Below are 26,893 nucleotides of genomic sequence, written 5' to 3'. Positions count from 1 at the left end.
AATTTCCTCGGGGATCCGTCAACTAGGGTGAAAAACTGTGGTTTGGGTAACTGCCTTTATTGCATTTTTGATTTGATTGGTAAAGTTGATTGCAGCCATTTCTATCTCCTTTTTAGTATGAATAGTAGGGACTGGGCCAATGTGATCAGGTAAGGTTCTGGTGAGTTTGTCCCAAGATATGAAAGAGTGGGGAGGGGAGAATTGTTCTTGTGTACCAAGTTTAAGCAGAATAGGGTTATGATCTGATGAAAGTTCATTTATTGCTTCCTGTTGGTATTGGTATCTGATGTTTTTGAGGACAACTGTCAAGTACATCTAAACTTCCAGTTGAGCTATGATGGGTGGGCTCTGTGGGTCCGGTTACAACAATAGAATTTTGCGTTGCGTAATGGTTTAGAATTCGACCTTTATCATTGATTGTGGAGCTATGCCAGGCTGTATGTTTGGCATTAAAGTCACCAGCCATGATGATGGAGTCGGAGAAGCCGAGAATGGGGTCCAAATTGGATACCAGCAATGGAATGCTGGGTGGATTATATGCAGCGTAGATTTTGATATTGCCAGCGTTGTTGGTATTAACTTCAATGCCTGTTATCTCTTGGTTTGGGGATTGGTCAGAACATTGTGGCTTAGATAGTGTTTAATGTATATAGCTGTTCCTCCTCCACTTCTGGTTAGTCTATCTGTTTTGTACATAGTATAGTTCCGTAATTTGGGATTATTAGCTGGCCTGAGATGTGTTTCGTTTACCAGTATTATGTCAGGATTATGCCTGTGAGAGAACTCTTGTAGTTCTAGGGTTTTATTGCTGAGTCCGTTGGCATTCCATGCCGTGATCATGAGAGAGTTGGGATGGAATTTTCTTCTATTCATTGTTGAATGCTGTCAGAATTGAGTGGGTACCTTGTAGGAATCTTTTCGTGGAGGATGGTGAAGGATTCGTCAAACTGAATTCTTGTAACATGGTAGCTAGTGAGGCAGTTAGTACTGAAGTTAGATTTGAGCCTATATGGTCATGAGATGGAGTAGCCTTTGTTTGTGGTGCCTCTGCATAAGTTTTAGGCATTTGTTTCCTTTCTTGAGTTGTTGGGCTACTGATAGTTTGGGCTGGGGTGGGATTAGCACAGCTGGCTTGAGCATCGCTGAATTGTGTTGGAGGGGTATTTTTTTGTAACCTTCAGTTATTTGGGTGTGTAATGCATCCCTTGTAGTTTGCAGGGTGAGGTCCTCCACAATTTGTGCATTTAGCTGGAGTTTCATGTGCACAAAACCAAGTGGATCTTGGTTTTGTGCACATGACTGTCTGGTGGCCCTCACCACATTTTAAACATCTGTAATTTGCCTTGCAGAGTTTTTGGGCATGGCCAAACCTTTGGCACTTATGGCACTGCCCAGCCATCGACTTCTTCCAGTAGAAATTCTGAGGCCACATATCGTTGTTAATTCATAAATCTCTTTCTGTGTCTTATCAATTTCTACGAGTATTAGTGGCATTGGTCTTTTATCTGCCCTGAGCATCCTGCTCACTTTCACTGGTGTTAGGTTCCGACTCATGAGATCAGTGGTGACTTCTTCACAGGTGACACTCTTGGTCACTCCGCGAAGCAAAACCTTGAGATTTTTCTCGCTGGGTAAAGCAAAAGTATGATATGGGAGACTTTTGTTATCCATTAGTCTTGTTAGCTGTCTGTAGTCAGTGACTGAGGCTGGTTGGATTTTGACTCCTTCATCTTGATTTTTTGCCCAGGAAGCAATTTTGTGTTCTCTAAAGGCTGTGGTGACAGTGGTCCATTTGTCCTTGTCCCTAAGTATTACTGGTGGAACCTTTTCGGTGTTCTTTGGGACTTCTAACGTACATGTGTCTTCATCCATCTGGTCTTCTATGATTCTTCTTTTGTAAGTGTGCTCCCCTTGAGAGATATTTTGACAGGGGGATTTTGGTGACAGAGCAGTGAGATCCTTTTGAGATCTCATTCTCCTCCTCCTCTCCATCATTAGAGTGAATGTACTCTTTTATGAATCCTGGCCAGTCAGTTTCTAATTTGCTTATAAGTTTGAGCACTTCTAGAGACTGCTCCTTGTTAAGGAACTGGATGTGATCTTTGATGTTGTCCATCTCATGGCAATTTCCTGCCAGCAGAGATGGGTTAAAAGCAGTATAATAATCCTACAGGGCCGGCGGCCTGCCAGCAAAGTATCCTGTAGACCTAGACGGACTACTAGCAATATATGATCCCGCAGGGCTTGAAGCTTTTACTAACTCTTTTTACTATTACTAACTCAGTCTACAGCAAATGTCCTGTAGACTGAGTTAGTTTACTAGCAATGTAGGCCTAGCGAATTGTGCTTGTAATTACAAATGACTTACTTGGATAAAGCACTATGGAAAATAAAGTGACTGTTTATGGTAGCAAGCAATTAGCTACTATTACTAATGAATAAGCATAAATATAAATCGCTAAAAACATATCAAACCAATTCATAATTCATCATCAGTAATACACAACACTAACACACGAGCCGCCATCTTTTTTCCACTCAATGGTTCAGTTAAGTAAGTTTGAGCGCGGTTAGTAGTTGGAAGGGAGCCAATCGTTCGATACTGTTGGCACACACTCCCTCGATGAGTCTCTGGACTCCCTGGAGTTGTCTAATAATAATAATAATAATAATTTGTCAGCAGGCGAGATAGAAACGACAATTGCAATTTCTACTTATCAGGAATTTGGAGTATTTCAGTGTATTTGTAATGAATAGTATACATGGAATAAACAAAATAGCACTTGACAAAAGGTCAGTTTAGGTTCTGAGGACTGCAGGACCAAGGTAACTGTTTTTAATTAAATTTGTAATTTAAGATGTCCATTTCAGGTTCATCTCAGTAGCCATTATCTTAGCCATCAGTAATTTTTTGCAATTTGTACATATCTGATAATCCTCTCCACTCTCCTATACATTTGAATTTATGCCTCAGTAGTGCAGTTGGAGAAATGATGGGACAGTATGTCCGTTGATCGGGAAAGATTCACTTCAGTTCTTTTCATGATGAAAGGAATCTATATGGACTTTTGAAAGCGAGTTAGTTGATCTCATACACAGGTAGCAGTTTTTCCTTCTGGTAACGTGTTTTTTCCATCCTGCATAACAGGCAAATTGGCCAGAGAATACATGCTGACAGATTCTATTAGTGGAGAGTAGATGGAATTGTGTGAGTGAGTGATGGATTGTGGTGTAGAGTACACTCTTGTAATGAGTTGTTGGACTCCAATGTGTAATAAGTATAGTAATTGCTTCTTAACTAGTTCATCTTTTGAACATAGTGTGGATGTTAGCTCTCCTATTAGTGCCTCAGTTTTGAGTTTTCTGTAGAACATAGCCATGGAAGTCTCTGTTGTTCAGGTGATACTGATGATGCCCTTTAGAAAGATCTAGATTTGAATCGCATCTAGGATGCAAAGAACCTTTATAAAGGCTCTTTAACTGTAGGTGATAGGGTTTTTCCTCCAAAAAATTTAGTTTTCAACCTCCAAAACCAACTGTAAAAACACAATTTATAAATATAATACACTGGCCTCATAGCCTTCGTTTTGGCTGTGTATCCAAAACTGCAAAGCAATTTTGGATACAAACTCTCAATCTGGTATCATTGAGCCATTCCAATCAGCTCATTCATCTAGCATTATTGTTCCTGGTGGAATAATGTGAGATTTGTAATCCTTTCCTCGGGATAATAGCTGTTCATTCTTTCTACAAACAGACGTGTAGAAAATTAGTATACAATCCTCCCTAATACCTGATTTAACATCAAACCATCTTCCTGTATATATTTTGGTTCTGATAGTTAATTTGAAAGTAAGCATAAGCCCTTATCTTATTTTTCATCATCTTTCATTTCATCAGTATCTTTTCATGAAGTATTCTCCAAGGACAACCTTAGGACTTTTTGTAAAGAAAAAAAAAAGTTCTTCTCTATCTATATATTTGAAACCTCTGTATGGGACTTTTATACTATTATTACTATGTGACACCTCCAAGGAGTGCAGGGACTCATCATTTAGGCCACCATACATTTGGCCATCTCCTTACTACTTAATTCTTCCATTACGAACTACTATCGATGCCATCTTCCACCCATCATCACCAACAACATTTTTTGTCTGTTGGTGATGATGCGTTCTGATGGTAGATTTGCCTTTATGCAGGATGAAAAACCTGAGTTTCCAGAAGAAAAAATCCTACATGAGACCTGCTGACTCACCTTCACTTGGAAAAGGGCATAATATACCCTCAAATATATATATGTATATATTGATTATAAAATTAAGCTTGTCCATCAGAGGTGTGTGTATATACACATACAGCATTTTTCAAGATCAACAAGACAAGATTTTTTATAAGGGTAAAATGTGTCTTCTGGACCACTCAATCAGGAAATTCTGCTATAATTCTCATTCTATTTCCATTTTTTATAAATTGATATAAAAATCCCATTTGGCATTACTTTCTGACCAAACCTTCAGAATTGTGGTGCAACCACCATAAAACTTCTCATTCCATCATATTTTATATCAGGTGTCATTTATTCCAGCTGACTTTTCCATTTCAAGTGTTTTTTGCCTTTTTTAACCTCAATTTAAGTGTGTGTGTGTGCAGTGTGCCTGTTAAATAATGAGATTGATTTTTTACAGGAGAGCCCTAGAATAAAAGTAACAAATGTGTTTATAATTTTGACTGCTAGTGTTGTAATCACAAGTGCAACTTTCAAGTCAAATGATGTAGCAGTTTTCATGTTGCAACCATTGAAGTAAAAGTGAGAGTGCAGCATGTTAGAAATGACATCATGCAGCAGAGCTGTGATAAAATTTTACTGTAAAGAAGTGATGACATTGTAGGAAACACTGCTACAGAAGTGTACCAAGACTTAAAAATTATTATTTTTATGGCTATTTAGCCTATTTTTATTTCGACCTGGGTCGAAACTAGTCTGGTTAGTGGCCCTTCCCTTAATGCATAATATCATACATCTTCGCAAGGAGATGTGTTTTGCATTATGGGAGATACTGGGATAGGAGTGATGGTAGCTTGCTCCACCTTTGCTACGAGTTGCCCGGTGTTGTACTATCTTACCCCAGTCCTGAAGATATTTTCAGGCGCAAACTTTGTTTGCTCACACTTGGATAAAGGATTAAACTAAATTTATTAATTTCTACAATTTGTTTCTGTTAAACGACAACGTTCCTGTGCACTGTGTGCTGCCTGTGAAGCAGTTTGTTTCTAAGTAGATCTGTGTGATTGTACATCTCCCCCCCCATTCACCAGATTTGGCTCCCACAGACTTCTTCTTTCCAGAGATGAAGTGTGCCTTGAAAGAGGAGGACACCAATGTGGTGTGAACAGGTGTCCTGTATGACAGGTGTAAACATTGCATGGAGTTGGAGGGAGATTATTTTGAATCTGTATAATTGACAATTCCAATTATAGTTCTTTGTTTTGATATTGTTCGCATTAACAGGCTTAATTTAATTTGTGATACAAAGCATTTTTCAAGATCTACAAACTTAAATTTTTATAAGGATAAAATGTGTTCTCATGCTACATTAAAAGAAGTCAGATTGGCAAAACTAGAGAAGATGTTGGAATTATGAATAATAGCGCTGCATGGTATAGGGTGGCTCATAAGTCATGGAACATTCCATAGAAAGGGTCTGTCTTTGTGAAGCCGAAAATGGAAGACATTTATGTGATATGGTTTTTCATAACTAATAATAATAATGAAACTGATGATATTAAAAAAGCTTATGCAGTTGCTTCATAAAATGGACCCTTTCTATGGTATTTTTCATGACTTAAGGGCCACCCTGCATATACAGTAAAAAAAATAAACAATATTGAATTTGCTAATATTTTGCTGGTTTTCTAATCGTCATCAGAGCACAAATCACAACTGTGTGCATGTTCTTCCCAACAGTACCTCTACTGAGAAGCAATTTATTTCCTACATTCTCCATGGCCTACAATGCATATATTATATGTAGCTTCTAAGTACTGATTAATATTAAATATTTTTGTATCAATATTCATATTTACACTTATATATCTATATGTATGTATTCCAACCTTTGCATCCATTTTAATATTTTTGTATATATACACTTTATATTTCACACAATATCATAATTTGTTACATTATAATGACTGGAAGTTGATCTTATTGACAAAATTAATTCTGAGTAATACTTTTGGATAAGTGTTTTGACACTGGCCACTTGTCTCCAGAAGTGATGACATGTTGTATTAGGGGCATCTGGAATCCAGTAGCAGACAATCATAAAGTATGTGACCGACAGTCTGAAGGTGCAGACAAATGCATGATGGGGATTTCAGGATATGGAATCAGTAAGTAGTGTCTTAATTTTCCATGTCCCTTTAGTAGTGTGGTTAAACCTAGAGAGATGACATGTTTGTTTCAGCTGGAGTTTGCTTTTGATACTTAGCAAGAATTCTTTTGTTGTTGTTGATCTCTTTTGATATTTTCCATTGTTCTTCCCACAAGTTTAGGGAGTTGTTTTTATAGCAAATTTAGAGTAACTTTGTTAACTTGTTTCTAGCTATTCATTTATAGCCACTTCTTTAGCCAGCTAACCTGCTCTCTGGTTTACTGTCACCCAGTATGTGCCTTCACCCAGCAGAACTTGATTTTCCATCCCTCTAGAGTGCAATTCCAAACCATATTTCTAGTTTGTGCTGTTAAGGCTATATGGTTCTGGTTTTTTATGCTGTCTATAGTGCTTTTACTGTCACTGTCAATTGTTACTGTCTTTTAATGATGCAATAATGCAATCAGCCTCAAAAGATATTGTCCTATATCCTTTAATTATTCATATGGCTGTAAGGCATTGAAGCATTTGTCAGTTTTTTGATTTTTCGTTCATGTTTCCAGGCAGGTGCAGCATAAGATATGAATGGTAGTTAGCCCCTATATATCGTTTTCAGCACTCATTGACCTAGTCCCCACTTTATCCTTGCCGACTTAGCTAGAAGGCTTACTATTTGTAAGCTTTTTTTCAACATGTAAGGATGTGCTTGAAGGTAAATTTTTCATCTATCTTTACTTGTAGGTATCTTAACTCACTGGCTATCTCGAACTTCCCCATTTACAGGTTTTGATTTTTTAAGTGAGATGTAGAGCACATTTAGACTTGGTGCTATTGAGGTAACTTTCTTCTCACGTGCCTACTCTGCAGTTTTAGAGAGTTCTTTATTGGCCATTACTTCTAATTGTAAGATGCTGCATCCCTAAATTGTTATCATCGCATCATCAGCAATATTTTTTTTTTTATTACTTAACACTTCCAGGGAGTCAAAGGACTCATCTAGGGTGGGTACTTTCTTTACAACTCTGTCTCCACTACTCTGCCAACTGCAACTTGCTTCATCTACACCAGGGGTCGCCAAACTTCTTTGACCGTCGACCTCTTCAAGAGTTTCTTGATTTTTTATCGACCCACCCCTCTATTTTACTATTACGTAATTATAATATATAAAGCAAAAATGACGCTTATGTGTTTTATATTTATTTTATAGTTAGTGTTTCTTGTATGTATAATATAGTATATATTATTATATTGGCTTAACATCAAAGGGATACGTTTTTGTTTTTGACGTCCTTCTTAACATTATATATTTGATAGGAGGGATAAATAATATATAAAATATAAAATTTAATTTAGATAACAAAATAACAATAATACAATCTTCCTATAGGTATATATAGGATGTACAAAACTACCAGCCCTGCTCAATTCTTCAACATAGAGAACTTTAGTTCATGAATGAATAACGATTGAATTATAATGTATGTTGATGAATTTTAGAACATTAACGCTCACTTGTATGTCGATGGCAAAAACGAGACTGGGATCGAATACGTGTAAGTATAAGTAAATAAGCAACCACGCACATGTTGCAAACGCCTGGCGGTGCGGGAACCACCGACATCTGTTTATTTACGTCATTTGGCCAATCATGTAGGCCAAATGACGTAAATACGTCATTTGGCCTACATGATTGCCTTCTGTAACTATTTTCATGACCTTGCTCCATCTTACAGGTCCTATTCATGTCACTGTTCCTACGATTCACTCTTAATTGCGTTGTCATTCAGGATGGAGGTAATCCAAGTTAACCAAATTAAATATTACTCGTACAATGATGTCTTATATTTTTCTATTGATCCCTGAGCCTGAATCGACCCCTAACAATGTTATATCGACCACTTTGGTGACCACTGATCTACACCAATGCCATCAACCACCCCTGGTATTTTCACAGACAATTGGATGTTTGCGATTGTCTGTGAAAAGATGCGATTTGTCTGATTGACAATCAGACAAATGTCATGGTTGCTCTTCTGTTTGTAAAATAATTTTTTGTAAGGTACAGTAGGTGTTTTAGACATTTGAAATCTCTTGATTAATTATGGCTGGCTGGCTGGCCATGTAGCATTGAAAGCTCCTTGTATATAGTGAGATCAGTAGTACGTCCTTTTTTTTTTCTTCTGTGAACTCTTTAACCTCCATTAATTGTCTGCTGTGTTTGAAGTCTAAATGCATATTGATTTATTCTAAATAGGTTTCTTGAGTAAACAAAGTGCATTATTCAGTTTATCAGAAGTTTTTCTGGTACCTTACCATCAACATTTATGAAACTGATTGGCCTCTGTTTGCTAATTTCGTTGGATGTTTCTTTTCCTGATTTGATTATAGATATAATTTTAGAGTGTTTCCATTATAAAGGAAATTGCCCTCTTTTAGGCATTTGTTATAAACTGTTATGAATTTGGGGAATTCGACAAATGCTCTTAGGAGTATATCCCTGGTTATTTCATCCTATCTAGGAGTTTTTCTTAGATCCATTGATCATAATATTAACTTGATTTCATTTGTAAAATTGTTATTAGTGTCTGTTTCTATTTTGTAAGTTTTGTGGATTTCTTCATCTTTTGCTTTGTTGTCATCAGGAATAACTTGTTATCATAATAGCTGCAGTTTCTACTAAGTTTTTAGTGTAGGAGCTGTCTGTTTTTAAGTTGATAATGTGTTGCCTTATTCTTGCTTGTTGCTGATTTATATATACAGTTCAAAGGATTTGATATGGTTGAAACAGTACAGAATTTTTTCCATGATTCTGTTTTTGCATTTGTAAGTTTGGACTGATAGAGCCACTATAAAACCAAATACAGCTGTCTTCTACTCTCTTAAATCTTAATTATTGTATATTCTTTGATATAGTTGTCTGAGTGCATTTACATGTTTTTTGTTAGGACTGTTAGTTCGTCATTCCACCAAGGTACTGATTTTCTTCCATCTGTTTAACTTCTTGGTTGTTCTGAGTGTTTGGTTGCTAGATTTTTTCACACCTTATGAAAGCACAGAAGCAAGGAAGCCTATATATTGGTTTGTGCTGATGCCCAGATGGCTAGGTTCTTGTCTAAGCTGAGTTGTTTGCTGATCCCATTAAAGTGAGGCTCTGAGATTAGGCATGCAAATTCTATTTTTAATGCTTTTACAGATATGTCTAGATTGGTTTTGTTGGTGTAGTACTTGATGTTAATGTGATTGGTTTGTCTTGTGTATTCCAGTTTTTTTTTTAATTTTTGTTACTAATAATGAAACTTGATATGTGATGATCAGAACAGCTTTCTTTTCCCTTGCATCTCCATTCAGAAACCCGAGATGAAATAGTATCGTTTGCTATTGTCAGATAAATGAAGCTGCTTACTCTGGTATTTTCAGTTGATGGGGTATTACAGTCATCGTTTAGTATGTGTAGGGAATTTGATGTTAAAAACTCTTCCAGATTTTTACCTCTAAGAAGGAAAATGGAATGAAATTAAGATAGTTGATGAGACTTTGAGGTGTGCTTGTGTGTATTTGAATGATGAAAAACACTAATAACTGAAGATGAAGTTATTATCCCTCTTTATAAAGCTATGATTTGGCTGCAACTTGACTTGTGTGAACAGATCAGGTCACCTGTATTTCTTGGAGATCTGCAGGTGGTAGAGGATTCAGAGATGAGTCATCAGCCTGGTGACAGGTCTATAGAATGTTCCCTATGAGAATAGGTTGAAGATCTGTGGATTACAAAGTTTAGTTGATAAACAGAAAAGAGGAGATATGATAGAAACTTAAGATTAAAGCAGTTTTATAGAATTGATGCCAAGGAAATTTTTAAAATACATCAATCCCTCAATTAATGCGTTCTTTAAAACAGGTGCATTAATCGAAAATGCACTAATCGAATATAGTAACCTATGGGAAAATGTATAATTTGTTCCTCAGATTTCTTTTTTGACCCTTAAATTTTTTTATAAAAGAATTAGGGTATGTCTCAGGGCCTAGTTAAAGGAAAACCATGAAGCCGAAAGACAATAAAACATATTAGAAAATAATAAATTTAGTTTAATCCTTTATCCAAGCATGTGCAAACAAAGTTTGTGTCTGAAAGTATCTTCAGGACTGGGGTAAAGTGATACAACACCAGGCAACTCCTTGCAAAGGTGAAGCAAGCTACCAACACTCCTATCTCAGTATCTCCCATAATGCAAAACGCATCTCCTTGTGGATATGTCTAATGTTATGCATTAAGGGAAGGGCCACAACCCAGACTAGTTTCAACCTTTATTGAAGTCTCTTCAGTGGGAGCCAGGCCCAAGTGGAGATACCAGGCAGAAGCATTAGCAAGGTCATCTCCTCCTATAGGAGCTGTAAAACGGTGTGCCACCTTTTTATTAAATTACTCTGGATTTAGAGAAAGATGTTGAAAGTTTATTTTTCACTTGGTCAGACTATAATAAATTTAGTTTAATCCTTTATCCAAGTGTGTGTGCAAATAAAGTTTGCGCCTGAAAGTATCTTCAGGACTGGGATAAAGTGGTACAACAGCAACTCCTTGCAAAGGTGGAGCAAGCTACCAACACTCCTATCTCAGTATATCCCATAATGCAAAACACATCTCCTTGTGGATATGTATAATGTTATGCATTAAGGGAAGGACCACTACCCAGACTAGTTTCGACCTTTATTGAGGTCTCTTCAGTGGGAGCCAGGCCCAAGTGGAGATACCAGGCAGAAGCATTAGCAAGGTCATCTCTTCCTATCTCTCCTCCTAACTTTCAATATTAGAATATAAATTTATTATTCTGATTCTTAACAGAGAATTGAGCTAATGCAGTTTGCTTGGCATTCTGTTTTCTTTTTTTCATACAACTGATGGTATGACCCTATTGCCTCTTCTGCAAATTTTATTGGTTCTCTCTTCACCAGGGTCGATCTCCAAGCATTGCTGCTTAAAAACTTTGATTGTACGAAAACTATTTTCAAATTGTTTCTGTGAAACCTCTTTGAGCTTGTCAGTGATTAAATTTTCTTCATATTCTTCAGAATCTTCCTGCTGTGCATCTAAATTTAGCAGGTCAGAATCACCCAACTTCTCAGAATGAGATTTAATTAACTTAGATTCATTTGAAAAGCTTCTAAAAATCATTTGCACAATGTGGAAGAATGTGCTTCCTAACGGCTGGTATATTGCTAGCAGTAATTTCATTTGACTTTGTGACTTCATAACCAGGCTGAGATTTCTGATTTAGCTAGAAAAGTCTTGGAAGGCATTTGCTTCCAAAAAAAAAGGTTGGTTTCATCAACATTAAATATTTGTTGATCACAATAGTCCCCTTCTTTCACAATTTTCTTCAAAATCTCTGGATATCTCCTTATGTGCACTTGCAGCTTTGCCTGTGATTAGAACATTATGTAGTCTATTTCTCTTTTTGAAACGCTCAAATCACCCAGCACTAGCATGGAATTCTTTTTGTTTTCCATCATTGATAGCTCTTTCTTTCAAGGTTGCAAAGAGGTTTAATGCTTTTGATTTAATAAGGCCAGTGTTTAGTGGGATCTGTTTTTGGTTACAATCTTCGATCCATGTAAAAAGTCTCTAATTCAATCATTATAATACTTTGATTTCGAGTGAATGCATGATGAACTTCAAGCAGCCTTACCTTTCTCTTTGTATTCAGCAGTTGATTCACCCATTTTTGTGTTCTTGTCCTATCTTTGCTCTGGACTTGCCTTGTTCATTTTTCTTTATTATTTCAAGTTCTTCCAATCAGATTACTTTTCAAATCATTTTTGCACTTCAATTTTTTGCTTGCTTATTCTTTTACTCATGATTAAAGGTTAGGAAAACAATTTGAAATAAAGTAAGGAAAACAATTGTATGAGATATGATCAGCAAAATGCTATGTAAAGCAAATGACATAAATTTTAGCTGTAAATTTGAAACATAGTGTACATGGAAATAGTGTAGTATGACATTAAAAAATAACTTTGTAAAATGCTTCAAATTGGTAACTAATTATTTCATCCTGACGAGCGATTTTTTAAACTAGTTATCCATAAAAAATGTATAGATCGAAATTTTTTTAAATCTGTAACATTTATTTTTAAGATGTATATAGGCGCACTAATCGAATTTTAGAGGTGCACTAATCAAATTTGGGTATCGAAAAAAAACGACGCACTACTCGACAAAGCACTAATCGGGGGCTCATTAATCCAGGGATTGCTGTATGTCAAATAGAGAAATTGGGGTCATCTGTGGAAGTTGTGTGTGGTTAGTAATGGGATGCAGACTAGATATTTTTTGTTTGTGAAGTGGTGAATAAATGGAATGGATTGCCAGAATTAGTTGCAAGTGCCTTGACAGTGAATACGTTTAGGGGGAGAAAGAGATAAGTTTTGATTGTATAAACATTAGTATGGGTCTCATATGACGAGTCTCCAAACTCCATGAAGATACCATATAATGTGTGTGATGCTGGTTAGAAAACCAATGAAATATTAGCAAGTTCAATGTTATTACTTCTGGTAATAACATTGAAGGAGTGCTCTTCTGGAGCACTGTTATTCATAATACTAATTATGTATTCTAGTTTTGCCAGTTTGACTTCTTTCCTGTTGGGACTTATATTGGTAGTGCCTATCTTCAATTCTTTTGACTGATTTTGTTCCAGTAGCTCATTTTTTCACTGTTTGTTCTAGTTCTCTGAAAACTGTAGGGACATTGTTTAACCAGATGATGCTGAGTCAGCATGACAATTTTTCATTGAGTTGTATCATGTTCATTTCTGGTTTAAGTTGGCACAGGATAGTTTAGTTGACTTAATCTCAGACTATTAGCCCAGTATCCATTGGATACTTCTAATTGGGTGCACCATGTGAAGGTGAGGATTAGACATTAAGTTAGAAGCCCCAGTCAGATTTATAGGTCTCGTCTTAGTTATCTAGTTTCAGTAACTCCTACTAAATGAATATATGCACCCATCTTGATATCTTGTACTGATACTCAAACATGTATTTATAATTTGAGAAATCTTAAGTCATTAAAATTATATTTGAATGATGGTCACATTTTAAGTAGTGTTTTTTAGTTGTGAAAAAACAGTATAATTTATACCCAATTGTTTCAGCGGACATCAGTCTTGCTGACTTTGGTCGCAAGGAAATAATGCTAGCAGAAAATGAAATGCCTGGTCTTATGGCATTGAGGAGAAAATATGGAGAATTCAAACCACTTAAAGGGGCCAAAATTGCAGGTTGCCTGCACATGACCATCCAGACTGCTGTTCTTATAGAAACTTTATTAGAGCTTGGTGCTGAGGTAAAATAAATTTTTCATGTATAATTTTTCATTACCCTGTGACATAATTTTGTTGTGTATAATGCTTTTATGTAATCTTTTGACAGTGTAAGGTTTTAGGATGAATCCTGCATCTGGTGCAGTGAAGAATGACTAGTTCTTTCATTTTGAAAGAAATTATTCAGATCCGAAGGACACGAACACACTTTGAGATCTTTGAACTGAACTTAGAGCCTCTTAGTCAATAATGATACCTGATTGGGAAAAACCTGGGTTTTATCCTTATGGGGATTTAATAGAAAGTGGATTGGTCACTTTCATACATAGGTGCAATTCTGTTCTTAGAAATTCAAGGTTTTTTTTTTTCATCCTTCATGACAAACTGACAAGAGCATACATGTTGCTGCTAGCCTGGTTGCATATCCACTCATTAACCAACAGACTGCTGTTTGAATCCTGCTGTGGGCATGAATATGTTTGACTGTCTTTAGGTGGCAGATAAATTTCATTGCCCATTGTGTGGCCCACTCACTTGCTTATTGGAGGCCTGAAGTGGCGTGAAAAAGTTCCTAGTTTGGTTTCAAGAGCATGGCTTCTAGATTATGCAAAAATAATTATATTAAAGCTAAAAAATATCCTTAATCCACTTATGGTAATAATATGCTATAGGATTGCACTAGTAGAAATTACATAATTCTCTCTTTCTTTCATATATGGGATTAACTGTCCTATGAGAGCATTCAGTTTTTATGAAGTTACATTATGAGTATTTAATGGCACTTGTGACATAGCAATGATTAGTAGAAACACATTCACAAAAAAAAGAATAATTTTATTGCAGATATTTTGACTTGAAGTCAACAGACCATCATTCGTGCAGCAGCATAATCACAAGGTGAAGCTAGTAAAAGGAATGGTATTCCTTTTTAGAGTTGAGCCACATGCTGAAGTGCCACTAAAATATTTTGTTACCACCATACAGGTGGTCACAAAATAAACAGTTTCCATTAAAATTAAATACTTTAAAATACCATAAAATAAGATTAATTGAATAAAATGACTGAATAAGTGACATGACACTGCATAGAATGGATATATATATTAAAGGGGGGGGGGGAAATGACATTAGCATGCCGTTGCTTGCTGTTTGAGGATGGGATTCAAATCTTTGCAATGGATGGGCAGTCATCTGATTTAAGTTTAGATTATATAGAAGCTCAACATTCTTTAAATAACTATTCAAACTTAAACCTGCACTGATGTGAAAGAAGAGCATTGGACCAGGGGATATTGTGATTGGTGTTCCCTTTGGTGTGCCAGATTTTTCAGGCATTGCAGTTGATAAAGACTGGTGTTCCTGTAATAGTTTTAACTGAACATACTAATTGTCCAAAGTAAGTGCAGAGGCATTCACACTGAACTTGGTCCCAGAGAGGATGAGAAGGACCTATTTATTTTTTGTGGGTGGTAATCAGGAGATTTTGTTTATAGGGAAGAATTTAGAGACTAAACTAGATCTTCTCAGGATCTTTGCAATTGCCTTCAAGATGCCCACTACATATTATTGTACAGGCACCTCCATGGAATTTGTACTCATTGTGGGAGACCCAAAATATAGGATTGGGACTTACTGTACAGGTTCAGGGTTCTTTGGGATAGGCTTCTAGTGATCAGGATATGTTTAAATTTCCTTGAGGTGAAGCCATTATGTAGTATGATGCTGCAGATGGTCCAGTTCCTGTTAGAGATCCTTGGGATTGGAGCAGATAATATGCGCTTTTGAGCAAAGATTTGATGATAATCCCTTGAAGATTGCATATTCTCCTTAATACAACCTCTAACTTCCTTGTGGGTATGCTTTCCAGATGATGTTTGCTATCTAGCAAGAATCATCTTTACTGACCATTGAAACCATCAAAAAGCACCAATAAACTCAACATATGGCTCATGGACAGTTTCCTTGGTATTACACTACTTGAAAAACAAACTGAAGTTTTTTTCACTTGGTTAGACTATAAATTATATATTTAGTTTAATCCTTTATCCAAGTATAAGCAAACAAAGTTTAAGCCTGAATTATCTTCAGTATTGGAGCAACTCGTGGTAAAGGTGGTATAAGTTCTAATCACTTGCCTTAGTATCTCCCATAATGCAAAACACGTCTCCTTGCAGACATGTATAATGCTATGCATTAAGGGAAGGGCCATTACCCAGACCGATTTTGACCTTTATTGAGGTGCTGTTTAAGTAAAGACCTCTCAAAAAATTAGGTGGTCCCCCAAACCACTCCTTACAAGTGACCAAAGGACCTTCCAAATCAGCAGTGGCTCCACTCAGTGACAGGATCACCCCCACCACCAAGCAGAGCCATAATCTCAGCGGTGCCCCACTCAAAGACAGGCAAAAACCTATCCCCCAGCAGAGCCTCTTGCATCTCATGGAAAGCAACCACTTCTGTGCAAAAGCACATCAGTGGGAGCCAGAGGTGGTGATACCAAGGTGGAAGTAATGGAGAACTCATATTTACCTATATGAGTTACCAAAAGGTGTCGCCTTATTATTAAATTAGTCTGGATTAGAGAAAGATCTTGGAAGTTTGTTTCACTTGATTAGACTATAAATTATATATTTAGTTTAATTCTTTATCCAAGTGTAAGCAAACAAAGTTTGCTCCTGAAGTACCTTCAGGACTGGGGCAACTCGTGGTAAAGATGGTATAAGTTTTCATCGCTTGCCTTAGTATTTCATAATGCAAAGCACATTTCCTTGTGGACATGTATAATGCTATGGATTATGGGAAGGGTCACTACCCAGACTGGTTTCGACCTTTATTGAGGTTTCTTCAGTGGGAGCCAGACCAAGAGGTGATATCAAGATTGAAGCAATACAGAAGTCATATTTCCATATGCCAGTTGCCAAAAGGTGTCGCACCTTATTTGCTTGCTTACACTTGGATAAAGGATTAAACTAAATATATGATTTATAGTCTAACCAAGTGACAAAAAACTTCTAACATATTTCTCTAATCCAGAGTAATTTAATAAGGAGTGAGACCTTTTAACAACTGGCATATGGAAATATGACTTCTGCTTTGCTTCAACCTTGGTATCACCTCTGGGTCTGGCTCCCACTGAAGAGGGAGCCTCAATAAAGGTTGAAACCGGTCTGGGTAGTGACCCTTCTCATAATGCATAGCATTATACATCTCCACAAGGAGATGTGTTTTGCATTATGCAAGATACTAAGGCAAGTGATGAGAATGTATACCACCTTTACAAGTTGCCCCTGTCCTGAAGATACTTCAGGTGCAAACTTTGTTTACTTACACTTGCTTAAAGGATTAAGCTAAATATAATTTATAGCCTAACCAAGTGACAAAAAATTTCCAACAAACTAAATATATAATTTACTAAGGAAACTAAATGTTAAGTTCTGTGGTCAGTTTTGACTTTCAAATATTAACACCAGACCTCCATCAAGTTAAGACTTTGTGTGTGTGACATTGCAAGGAGGTACACACTAAGCTCATCGAACTGTGCTTTAAATGCCTTCAGAATAGCTGCATTCATCACACTCAAACAATGCATTTCACTTATCAACCACTCTCCATGCAAAGAACCTACTCTTTACTTCCTTGCATACACTCTCCTTATAGTTTCTGTACATGGTCTCTTTTCTATCCCTGTCTCTCATTCTTTGAAAAACATCTTCTACATTAATCTGGTAACAACCCCTTGCCAACTTATGTCTCAATCATATCTCCTCTCCTTTTATTCATGATGTTCTGCAAATGGTATTCTCTCAGTCTTCATATCCTACATTCCAAAGAGCAAAGAAACATTTCTAATATCCTAATGAAAACTAGGTGACCAAATCTTCATACACTAATTCATATCAGGCCTGATTAAGACCCTTATACAATGAATCATAATCTATATTTCTGCTTGTTAAGGTACTCCTCATCATTGCCATAATCTGATATGGCTTCACAGCTTGTGCATTGTGATCCTTAAACTTGAAGTCCCTGTCTACCATCACTCAAAGATCTCTCATCTCCTCTACTTTAAAAATTCCACATTAAGTATATTTTTAATCCATCCTTGCCTCCTATATTTCAGAACCTTGTGCTTTGCAACATTGAACTAGTACTTCTACTCATTTATCCTTTCATAAAGTTTATTCATATCCTCTTGTAGAGCCAGTCTGCTTGTCTCCTCATTATCTCTAGTTTTGTATCTGCAAACAGCTGCATATCTTCAGTTAAACCTAACATTCTTAATGTTAAGTGCTAGCCTGGTGTGGTTGAGTGGTTAGTATATCCTCTTTCTGGCTGTGGGTCAAAATCTCATTGTAGGCATAAATGTTTGATTATCCTTATCATCACGAACCATGGGATCACTGCTCGTTGGTGTCAGATGCCTCCCTTCACTATTATTTCCACCTTTCTTTGTCCAGTGTCACAGTTTCTGTACATCCATTCCATACCAGTCCTTTATGTCATTTATCCATTCTCTGTATGGTCTACCTCTTCTGTTTACACCATCCATAATGCCAAACACGAATAGCTTTTTATCTTTTGGTCCTCAATCATTCTGCAGATGTGGCCAAATAATTGCAGCTTCCGTTTTATTATCCTTATGTGTGAGATGAATTTCATTATCCAGCATGAGACCACTGCCCTTCTTTATTGGAGGCCTGAAGTGGCTTGAAAAAATTTCACGTTTGACCTCTAGAACAGTTTCAGAATTATGTTAAAAAAATTTAACAATTCTGGATAAAAATGGAAAAAATTGCTTAGTGTGCCTATGGTACTAATATACTAGTTTCACTACCTTCTTCAGTGAGAGTCAAAAAATAGTCCCAAAATATACCCCTGTGGAACATCACTTTTCCTCTTTTTAGATATTGCTACTCCCTCCATCTCCCCTGAATATACAGCTTGCTGATACTTATTTGATATAATTAAATTATGAATTCCACTTTAACAAATATATGGATCACAATTGCTGTTATCAACCCATCTCTATCTTAGCTTTTGCCAACCAGTTCAACATCTCGCCCACAATTTCAGATATACAACTTCCATAATTTGTAGATTTGGCCTTATTACAACCTTTGAATAGAACAATTTTTTTATTCTTTTCATTCCTCTGGAATTTGTGCTGTTGGAAGACTTGTTATACAGGTATACAAGGCTGCTGTTAACTCTGAAACATTCCCTTAAGACATGTAGTGATCAAGTCCTGTTGCATTAATGACATCAGGTTTACTAAATTTCTTGTATACTTTTTGCGTACTGATTAAGAGTCTGTCTTCTTTCATTCACTCTGTACTTGTCATACTGAGGATCAAGTTCTCGCATGAATTGCTCACTTATTTCCATCTTTTATCATAATCATTTATACCTGCCACATACTAAAAGAAGTCTAGGATTTTTTTGGCCTGATTGCTGATTTCTTCTAATATTATAGTTTTACTGTCATTATGAAATGGGTTGTTTTCCTGGCCTGATTTTTACACTTCATGCAACTGATTACCAGTATTCAACTCGTGCTGTTTCCTTCTAGATATCATGTTAAGTAATATCCACTTGACATTCAGCCTCTTGATCCTTGGAACACATTCCCATATTGTTGCTGTATAAATAGCTTTTGTCAGTGTCCAAGCAGCATTTACCTAATTTCTTAACTCCTCATTCTATATTATAGTTCATATTTGTTTTCTAATATATCTTCATTCCAGTTTGTTACCATGATTAAAATAACCTATAATGATCATCTTTCCTTTACCATTCACATTTCCTGGCCTACAGCAATAGCCAACTAAATATCTCCTGTCAATTCAGAATACTTGCATGAAAACCCTTGCAGCTGTTTCCCTTTTGCATCTACACCTTGTTCAGACAATTTGCTATCAACAGCATCTGCCCCACCTTTCTATCATTAAAAACATTGTACTCTTCCATTTCTATTTTTATTATTACGTGACACCTCCAGGGAGTCCAAAGACAACTCTACAACTGTCTCCACCACTCATCCCACCAACTTCAACTAACTGCAACTATATCTCCATCTACCCACCATCACTAGTATTTCCATAGACAATCAAGCATCCATACCTATGGTGGGATTCAAGCCTGCAGCCTTTGGGCTGGAGAGCAGATATGCTAACCACTTGGTCAACCAGGCCACATTTTGCTGGATATCCTCATCCAAATATGTTTCACCTAGTCTGACAATTTTTGAACAAATAATCCAGTTGGTGAAACAATTTTGTCTTTCTTGTCTCCGCTCTAGGCATTTCTAAACACATTCATTTTTAGATCTATAACTAGTCCTGTCTTACCATTACCAGCTCTCAGCTATAAGTTCTTTACACCTGCTCATGTGCCCAGTCACCTTTACCTCCACTTATCTCATAACTCCCCAGATTCAACTACTATCCTTGCATCGTAGTTATTCCATTACTTTGCTGACCTTCTCCACATGTTCATATTGCTTCCAACATCTATTCACCATATGCCATCTGCATGTCCACCCTGACTCCTCCCATTTCCCTGTCCATTTTGCATTCTGTTTCTCTGATCTCTCAATGCTTAACTCTCTCCATTCACAGGCATTTCAGGAGTCTCACCTCTTCTAGTGTTGATCTTTTACATCCCTTCTTACATATTCTGATATTGTTCACATCATCCATTATTTGCTTCTAGCAACACTCCAGTTGACTTGCACCAAATCCATTTAAATGCAGTCCATCACTTTTGTCTAGTCTCATAATTTCCTTGAATGCATCCTACACATTAACAAACTGCACCCCTTTCTTCTCACTGGTTCTACCAACATACCATTCATAATTTTTTTTGCTTGCCATCTCAACTTGTCATGTTTTGACACCACACTAACTGTCATTATCTTTCGCTCTCCTTATTCTCCTTCTGTCCAACAAAATCATTTGTCCCTGCAACCACTACTAGCTTTCTTATTTATTTCATAATAGTGATTTATGCAATAAACACCAAGAAAGGGGAAAAAAATAATTTATTGAACTTAGTAATATTTTGCTAGTTTTCTACCCAGCATCTTCAGAGCACAAATTATAACTGACAAGTATATAGGCTCTAAACTAAACCATTAGAAACAATTCAAATTGTAACTGAAACAGAACTAATATTCCAACATGGCACACTCTAAGGGCTGGATAATTTGGAGAAATTATAATCAGGTAAAGTTATTAAATAAATATTTAATAACTTAAATTAAATATTATTTATATTTAATTATGATAATTAAATATAAATAAAATCTGCAATGAATATAATTGCTAATTCTGCTACTCGCATGGTTGGCAAAATTAATGATGCAAGTGTTTCTTTCCAAAAGGCTTTAGGTTTGAATCCCACTGTTAGGGATACTTATGCGCATCATCATTAGGTAATTGAAGTTCATTGCTTGATGTGAGATTGTACCATCACCTGATTAAAAGGCCTGAAGGAAATTGGTTGGAGGGGGGAATGACCATTGACTACCTACTTAAGAACGAAGGTAGTCAGATGCCATGTAACTTGCTACTTTTTAATAATTAGTGATAATGAATAACTTTACAAATGATATTGTGCTTTGCACTCAGTAATTGCAAGATTAAACATATTGCTTAGAGTAGCCACAGTTTTAAGTTTAGTAAGTTTTCTAATTATAAATGACCTGTTTTGCATTCTGGTTGTCTATATAATTGTGCTTTATGAATTTAAATTTCAGGTCCAGTGGTCAAGTTGCAACATATTCTCCACCCAGGACCATGCAGCAGCTGCAATTGCTAAACGAGGGGTACCAGTTTATGCATGGAAGGGAGAAACAGATGAAGAATACATTTGGTGTATTGAACAGGTAACTTGAATTGGTTCATTATTGCATGGGGAAACTCCATGTAGTCCAAAGATTGATTGCAGGATACACTATCCATGCAATATCTATCATACCTTTTCCTTGATTGCATTGACTGACAAGCAATCTGATTCTGACAACGGATTTTACTTTTATACAATCACATGTATTGCAGCATAATTTGAATAAAATACATGCGTTAAATTAGAATACCTCCATACACGCAGTCGCATGTTAAAAGCTATTTGACTGAAAATAATTGAAATAAATTTAATTGCAATACAGCCTATTTAATACATTTGAGGATAACCATTTCCCACACTTCAGGAATGGTAAGGCAATTGTCAAGATTTAAAGTTTGGTCAATGAAGTAGTGCTTCAGCAATTTCTTTGAATAAAGGTTCATATTTGAACATCTGTAATAGTTTGGTGTTTATCCATTGTATCTGGTGACTCCTTTTTAATTTCATGTTGTGCTGGAGCAGATTTGTGTGGTTTGATAAGCTGGATATGGTGTTTGTCCATAGTATGGCAGCTTACACCAACATGGTACTTACTATATATCAGATGATAACATCACTTGCTATTTCATTAAGATGAAATATTTGTATGATTTTTTTTATTGTGGTATATTTATGATTGTATAATCATGTTTCCTTAAGGGGTGCTTAAGGGTCAAAGCTGTATAACTGAGAGGAGACCTCCACATAGCCTTTAAAGGAATGCGGAGAACCGACCAGGGCTTCTGACCTAATGTCCAATCCTCACCTTCTCGTGGTGCACCCTGTTGGGTATCTACTTGGATACTGAACGGACGAGGATGGGCTGGCAATTTGGGATTTAGCCGACCAAATTGTATTCTTATTGGTTAAACCAAAATATAGAATGATGGTACAACATGACAAAATTTCATGCCGGCTGGGGCGTCGCCCGGTTAAACAAGGCCCCCGTTGTTTTCGCCAGGGAACCAGGGCAAACAGCGAAAAGTCAGCTACTGGAACAAATCTGAAAATAAACCCCAACTCAACATCACCAGAGTTAAAGATCGGTACAATCAATGTAAGAAGCCTGAATGGCAAAGAAATGGAGCTAGCTGAGGAATTAGATAAGTACCAGATCGATATAATAGGGGTGACTGAAACAAAAAAGACCAAAACTGGTGAGATCTTTCTGAGCAATAAATACAAAATGTTATATTCAGGCAATGACAATCAAGGAAAAGAAGGAGTAGCCATAGTATTCAACACAAAATACGAGGCTAATCTTCTTGAATGGCAGTCAGTCTCAAGTAGAGTAATGTGGGCAAATATGAGAATGGGGAACTGGACAATGAGACTTATTTGTGCCTATGGTCCCACAGAAGGTTCTACTAAGGTAGAAGTGGAGGAATTTTTTGAGGCTTTAGAAAAAGCAACTGACACAATGAAAAATGAAAAGTTGGTCCTTGTTGGGGATCTAAATAGCAGAGTAGGAAATGATTGTGAGACATACAAAAATATTTTGGGAAAATTTGGAGAAAAGAGCAAAGCTAATAATAATGGCAAATATCTGTTGGATTTCTGCTCAGGACATGGACTGGTTATTACTAACACCATGTTCCAACATAAAAATGTGCACAAATTCACATGGAGAGAAGAGGCAAGGAATAAGAAAAGTCTCATTGACTATGTTATTGTTGATAGTGATGTTTTCTCCCTGGTGCAGGACACCAGAGTGTACAGAGGATTTGAAATTGGAAGTGATCACTATTTAGTCTTGAGCAGGATAAAATTGAATTTCATATTGAAAAGAATAACATGTAAGAAAGTTTTAAAGCAAATAAAAGTTGAGCAGCTCTCAGATGTGAGCTGTAGACTAAAATACACAAAGATTATTGAAGGAAAAATGAAAGAGTTTGGGAACAGGAATCAAACTTTGGAGATTCAGTGGCAAACTCTGAAGAAAACATTGATTGATTCTGCCAGAGAGGCATGTGGTGAGGTTGTTTGTAAGGATAAAAAAATCAGAACTCCTTGGTGGACACAGGAGGTTAAAGAGGCAGTGAAGGAAAAGAAGAAAGCATACCAAAAGTTCCTGTCAAATAAGTCAGCTTGTGCTCTTAGAGAATATAGAGACAAATGCAAGAATGCTAAACACTCTGTAAAACTAGCTAAACAAAAGTCATGGGAGGACTTTGGCAAGAATATAGAAAATAAATATCAAGAAGGTGGCAAAATATTCTGGAGGTTGTTGAAGAAGCTTAAGAATGGAGGAAAGAGTGCTGTAAAAGGAATTAGAGATGATAAAGGTGACATGAAAACGGGAGAAAAAGATATCCTTGAAGTATGGAGTAATTACTTTGAAAAACTGCTAAATGAAACAAGCAGTGATAACAGCACAGTGGTAAAAAACACTGACCAGGCATGCAGTCAGGAATACATATCCATACTTGAAGTAGAAAAAGCCATCAAAGGCTTGAAATGTGGAAAGGCAGCAGGAGTAGATGATATTCGACCAGAAATGCTGAAGTATGGTGGTATAAGAGTCTTACAGTGGCTGCACTGCATAGTTCAGAAAGCCTGGACAGAGGGACGAATTCCCGATGATTGGAGTAGAGCTCTCATAGTACCCATATATAAAAAGGGAAATAAAACTGCATGTGAGAATTACAGAGGTATTTCCCTACTTAGTGTTCCTGGCAAGATCTATGCAAGTATACTTGAGAAACGGTTGAGAAGAATTGTGGAAGAAAAGCTTGGTGAAGAACAAGCTGGATTCAGGCCAAATAGAGGCTGTCAGGATCAGATCTTCACTTTACGACAAATAGTCGAGAAAGCATGGGAATATAACAAAGATCTGTATTTAAGTTTTGTCGATCTGGAAAAGGCATATGACAAGGTGCCAAGAGAGAAGCTATTCAATACGCTGCAGTTATATGGTGTCAATGGAACATTATATCAAGCAATACTTAGTCTTTATTTGAGTTGCAAGTCAGCAGTTAGAATTGAAGGAAGTACAGGAAGATGGTTTAATGTTAAATCTGGTGTGAGACAAGGATGTACATTATCCCCTCTGTTATTCATTATCTATATGGATCACATTATGAAAGAAAGTGGTATTAAACATGATATCAAAATTGGAGATATTAATGTCAGCTCTTTGCTTTATGCAGATGATGTTATACTTTTAAATTAATCTGTTACAAGTCTGCACGATTCTCTGACTAAATTGAATAGCTGTTGTAATAGATATGGTATGAAGGTCAGCAATAAAAAGACAAAGACAATGAAAATAGGCAGAATCATTGAAAATGTCAACTGTGTTGTGAATGGAGAACCTGTGGAACAAGTAAAACATTTCAGCTACTTAGGCATGATTTTTACTGAAGATGGTAAATTAAATATAGAAATAGACAACAGAATCAGCAAAGCTGGTATGGTGGGAAGTCAATTGAATAAATTCATATGGAATAAGAGAGAAATTAGTCGGAACACTAAATTAGCTGTATACAAGACAGTGTTCAAACCAGTTTTAACTTATGGATCTGAGAGCTGGGTCAGAAGTAAAACACTTGACCAAAGACTAGAGACTGCAGATATGAGAGTCCTGAGAAAGATTAGAGGTGTGAACAGATGGCATCAATGGCAATATCATATTAAAAACGAGGATATTAGGAAAGAACTTGACATTGTCAGCATCCAGGAATGCGTTAGCAGAGCTAATCTCAGGTGGTATGGTCACTTAAACAGAATGGGCGAGGAAAGATTAGCAAAACAAGTGTTCTCTGCCAGGTTGGCAGGAAAACGACCGAGAGGAAGACCAAGATATAGGTGGATTGATACGGTACAAAGTGCTTTAGACGATAGAAATATAAGATCTGATAATATTGGAGTGTTGACAAGTAACAGACTGATTTGGAGGAAAATTGTAGATAGGAAATTAATAATGATGTAATTTTTTTCATGCAGTACTATCATATCCTGTACACCCCTTGAGGGTACATGGCAGGAATTTGATGATGATGATGATGATGATGATAATCATGTTTCCATGATTATACATGACTCGCTATTCAAAAGTGGATTCTCTACGTATTTGCCCTTTCCGCTCTCAAAGTGAGAGGTCTGGTCTGCATGTCCTTATTAATAATCTTATCAAATTCCTCATGTACCCTTGACGGAGAGGGAGGGGTATACAGGATATTATAGTACTACATGAAAATGTTATATTAGTAACCTCCTACTGACAATTTTACTCCTCCTGTTGTCTGTCAAGATTCCAATATTATCAGATTTTAAATTTCAATCTTCTAAAAGCACTTCTTTCTACTGAGGTTTTGGTCTTTCTCTGGATCTTTTTCCTGCCATCCTGACAAAAAAAACTGTTTTTGCTGACCTGTCTCCTCTCCCATTCTGTTTAAGTTACCACACCACTTAAGATTAGCTTTGCTAATACATTCTGAATATTAACATTGTCATTCTTTTCTAATATCCTTGTTTTTGATATGATGCTGCAAATTTGTTCATTCCATGACTCAGAATTCTCATTTGTTGTCTCCAGTCTTTGATCAGGTTCTTCTAACCTACCTCTTAGATCCATAAGCTAAAACTGGTCCGAACATTGTCCTATCTAGCTACTTTAATGTGTTGACCCATTTCTCTTATTCCCTATAAACTTCTTCAGTTAACTTCCTACTGTACCATCTTTGCTAATTCTGTTGTTGATTTCTATATTAATTGCCAGAACTGTCAAAGTTGAAAATCATGAAATAGAACAAGTGACTTCATATGTATATTTGGGCCAATTGCTATCCTTTGAGGATTGCCAAAGAAAAGAGATTGAACAAAGAATTCACCTTGGATGGATGGCTTATGGAAAAATGAGACATATTCAGAAGTGACATCCCTATGAGTCTAAAAAGAAAAGCTTTCGACCAGTGCATACTTCCTGTCCTAACATACGGAGGAGAAACATGGACTTTAACAGAAGCCCTAAACAAAAAGCTGAGAACAACACATCGCATGGAGAGAAGTTTGCTAAAAATAACATTAAGAGATAGGAAGACAAATACCTGGATAAGATCTCAAACAGGTGTTGGGGATATTGTAAAATACATTAAACAGGCTAAGTGGAAATGGGCTAGCCATATTACCAGATACAGTGACAGGAGATGGACTAGAAAAACAACAGAGTGGAGACCAATGGATGGAGCAAGATGAAGAGGAAGACCGAGAAGAAGGTGGAGGGATAAACTGGAACAAATTGCTGGAGTGAGATGGATAGGAGAAGCAGAAAACTGAGTGGTCTGGAAAATCACGGGGGACACCTTCGTC

General features: G+C 36.6%; 1 protein-coding gene across 1 annotated transcript in view; it reads left to right on the top strand.

The window, feature by feature from the left end:
- The window catches only part of Ahcy (adenosylhomocysteinase), a 136,949-nt gene that overhangs the window by 2,913 nt on the left and 107,143 nt on the right, over nucleotides 1–26,893 (top strand). The window contains exons 2-3 of the mRNA XM_090408641.1: nucleotides 13,532–13,722; nucleotides 21,456–21,584. Coding sequence (XP_090264767.1) covers nucleotides 13,532–13,722; nucleotides 21,456–21,584 — 320 coding nt within the window. The remainder of the gene's footprint in view (nucleotides 1–13,531; nucleotides 13,723–21,455; nucleotides 21,585–26,893) is intronic.

Source organism: Typopeltis vanoorti, chromosome 18, assembly GCF_054136105.1.
Source record: "Typopeltis vanoorti isolate ZY-2024b chromosome 18, IOZ_Tvanoo_1.0, whole genome shotgun sequence".
Lineage (NCBI taxonomy): Eukaryota > Metazoa > Arthropoda > Arachnida > Uropygi > Thelyphonidae > Typopeltis > Typopeltis vanoorti.
Note: the sequence above shows the minus strand (reverse complement) of the source record. Positions and strands in the feature narration are given on the sequence as shown.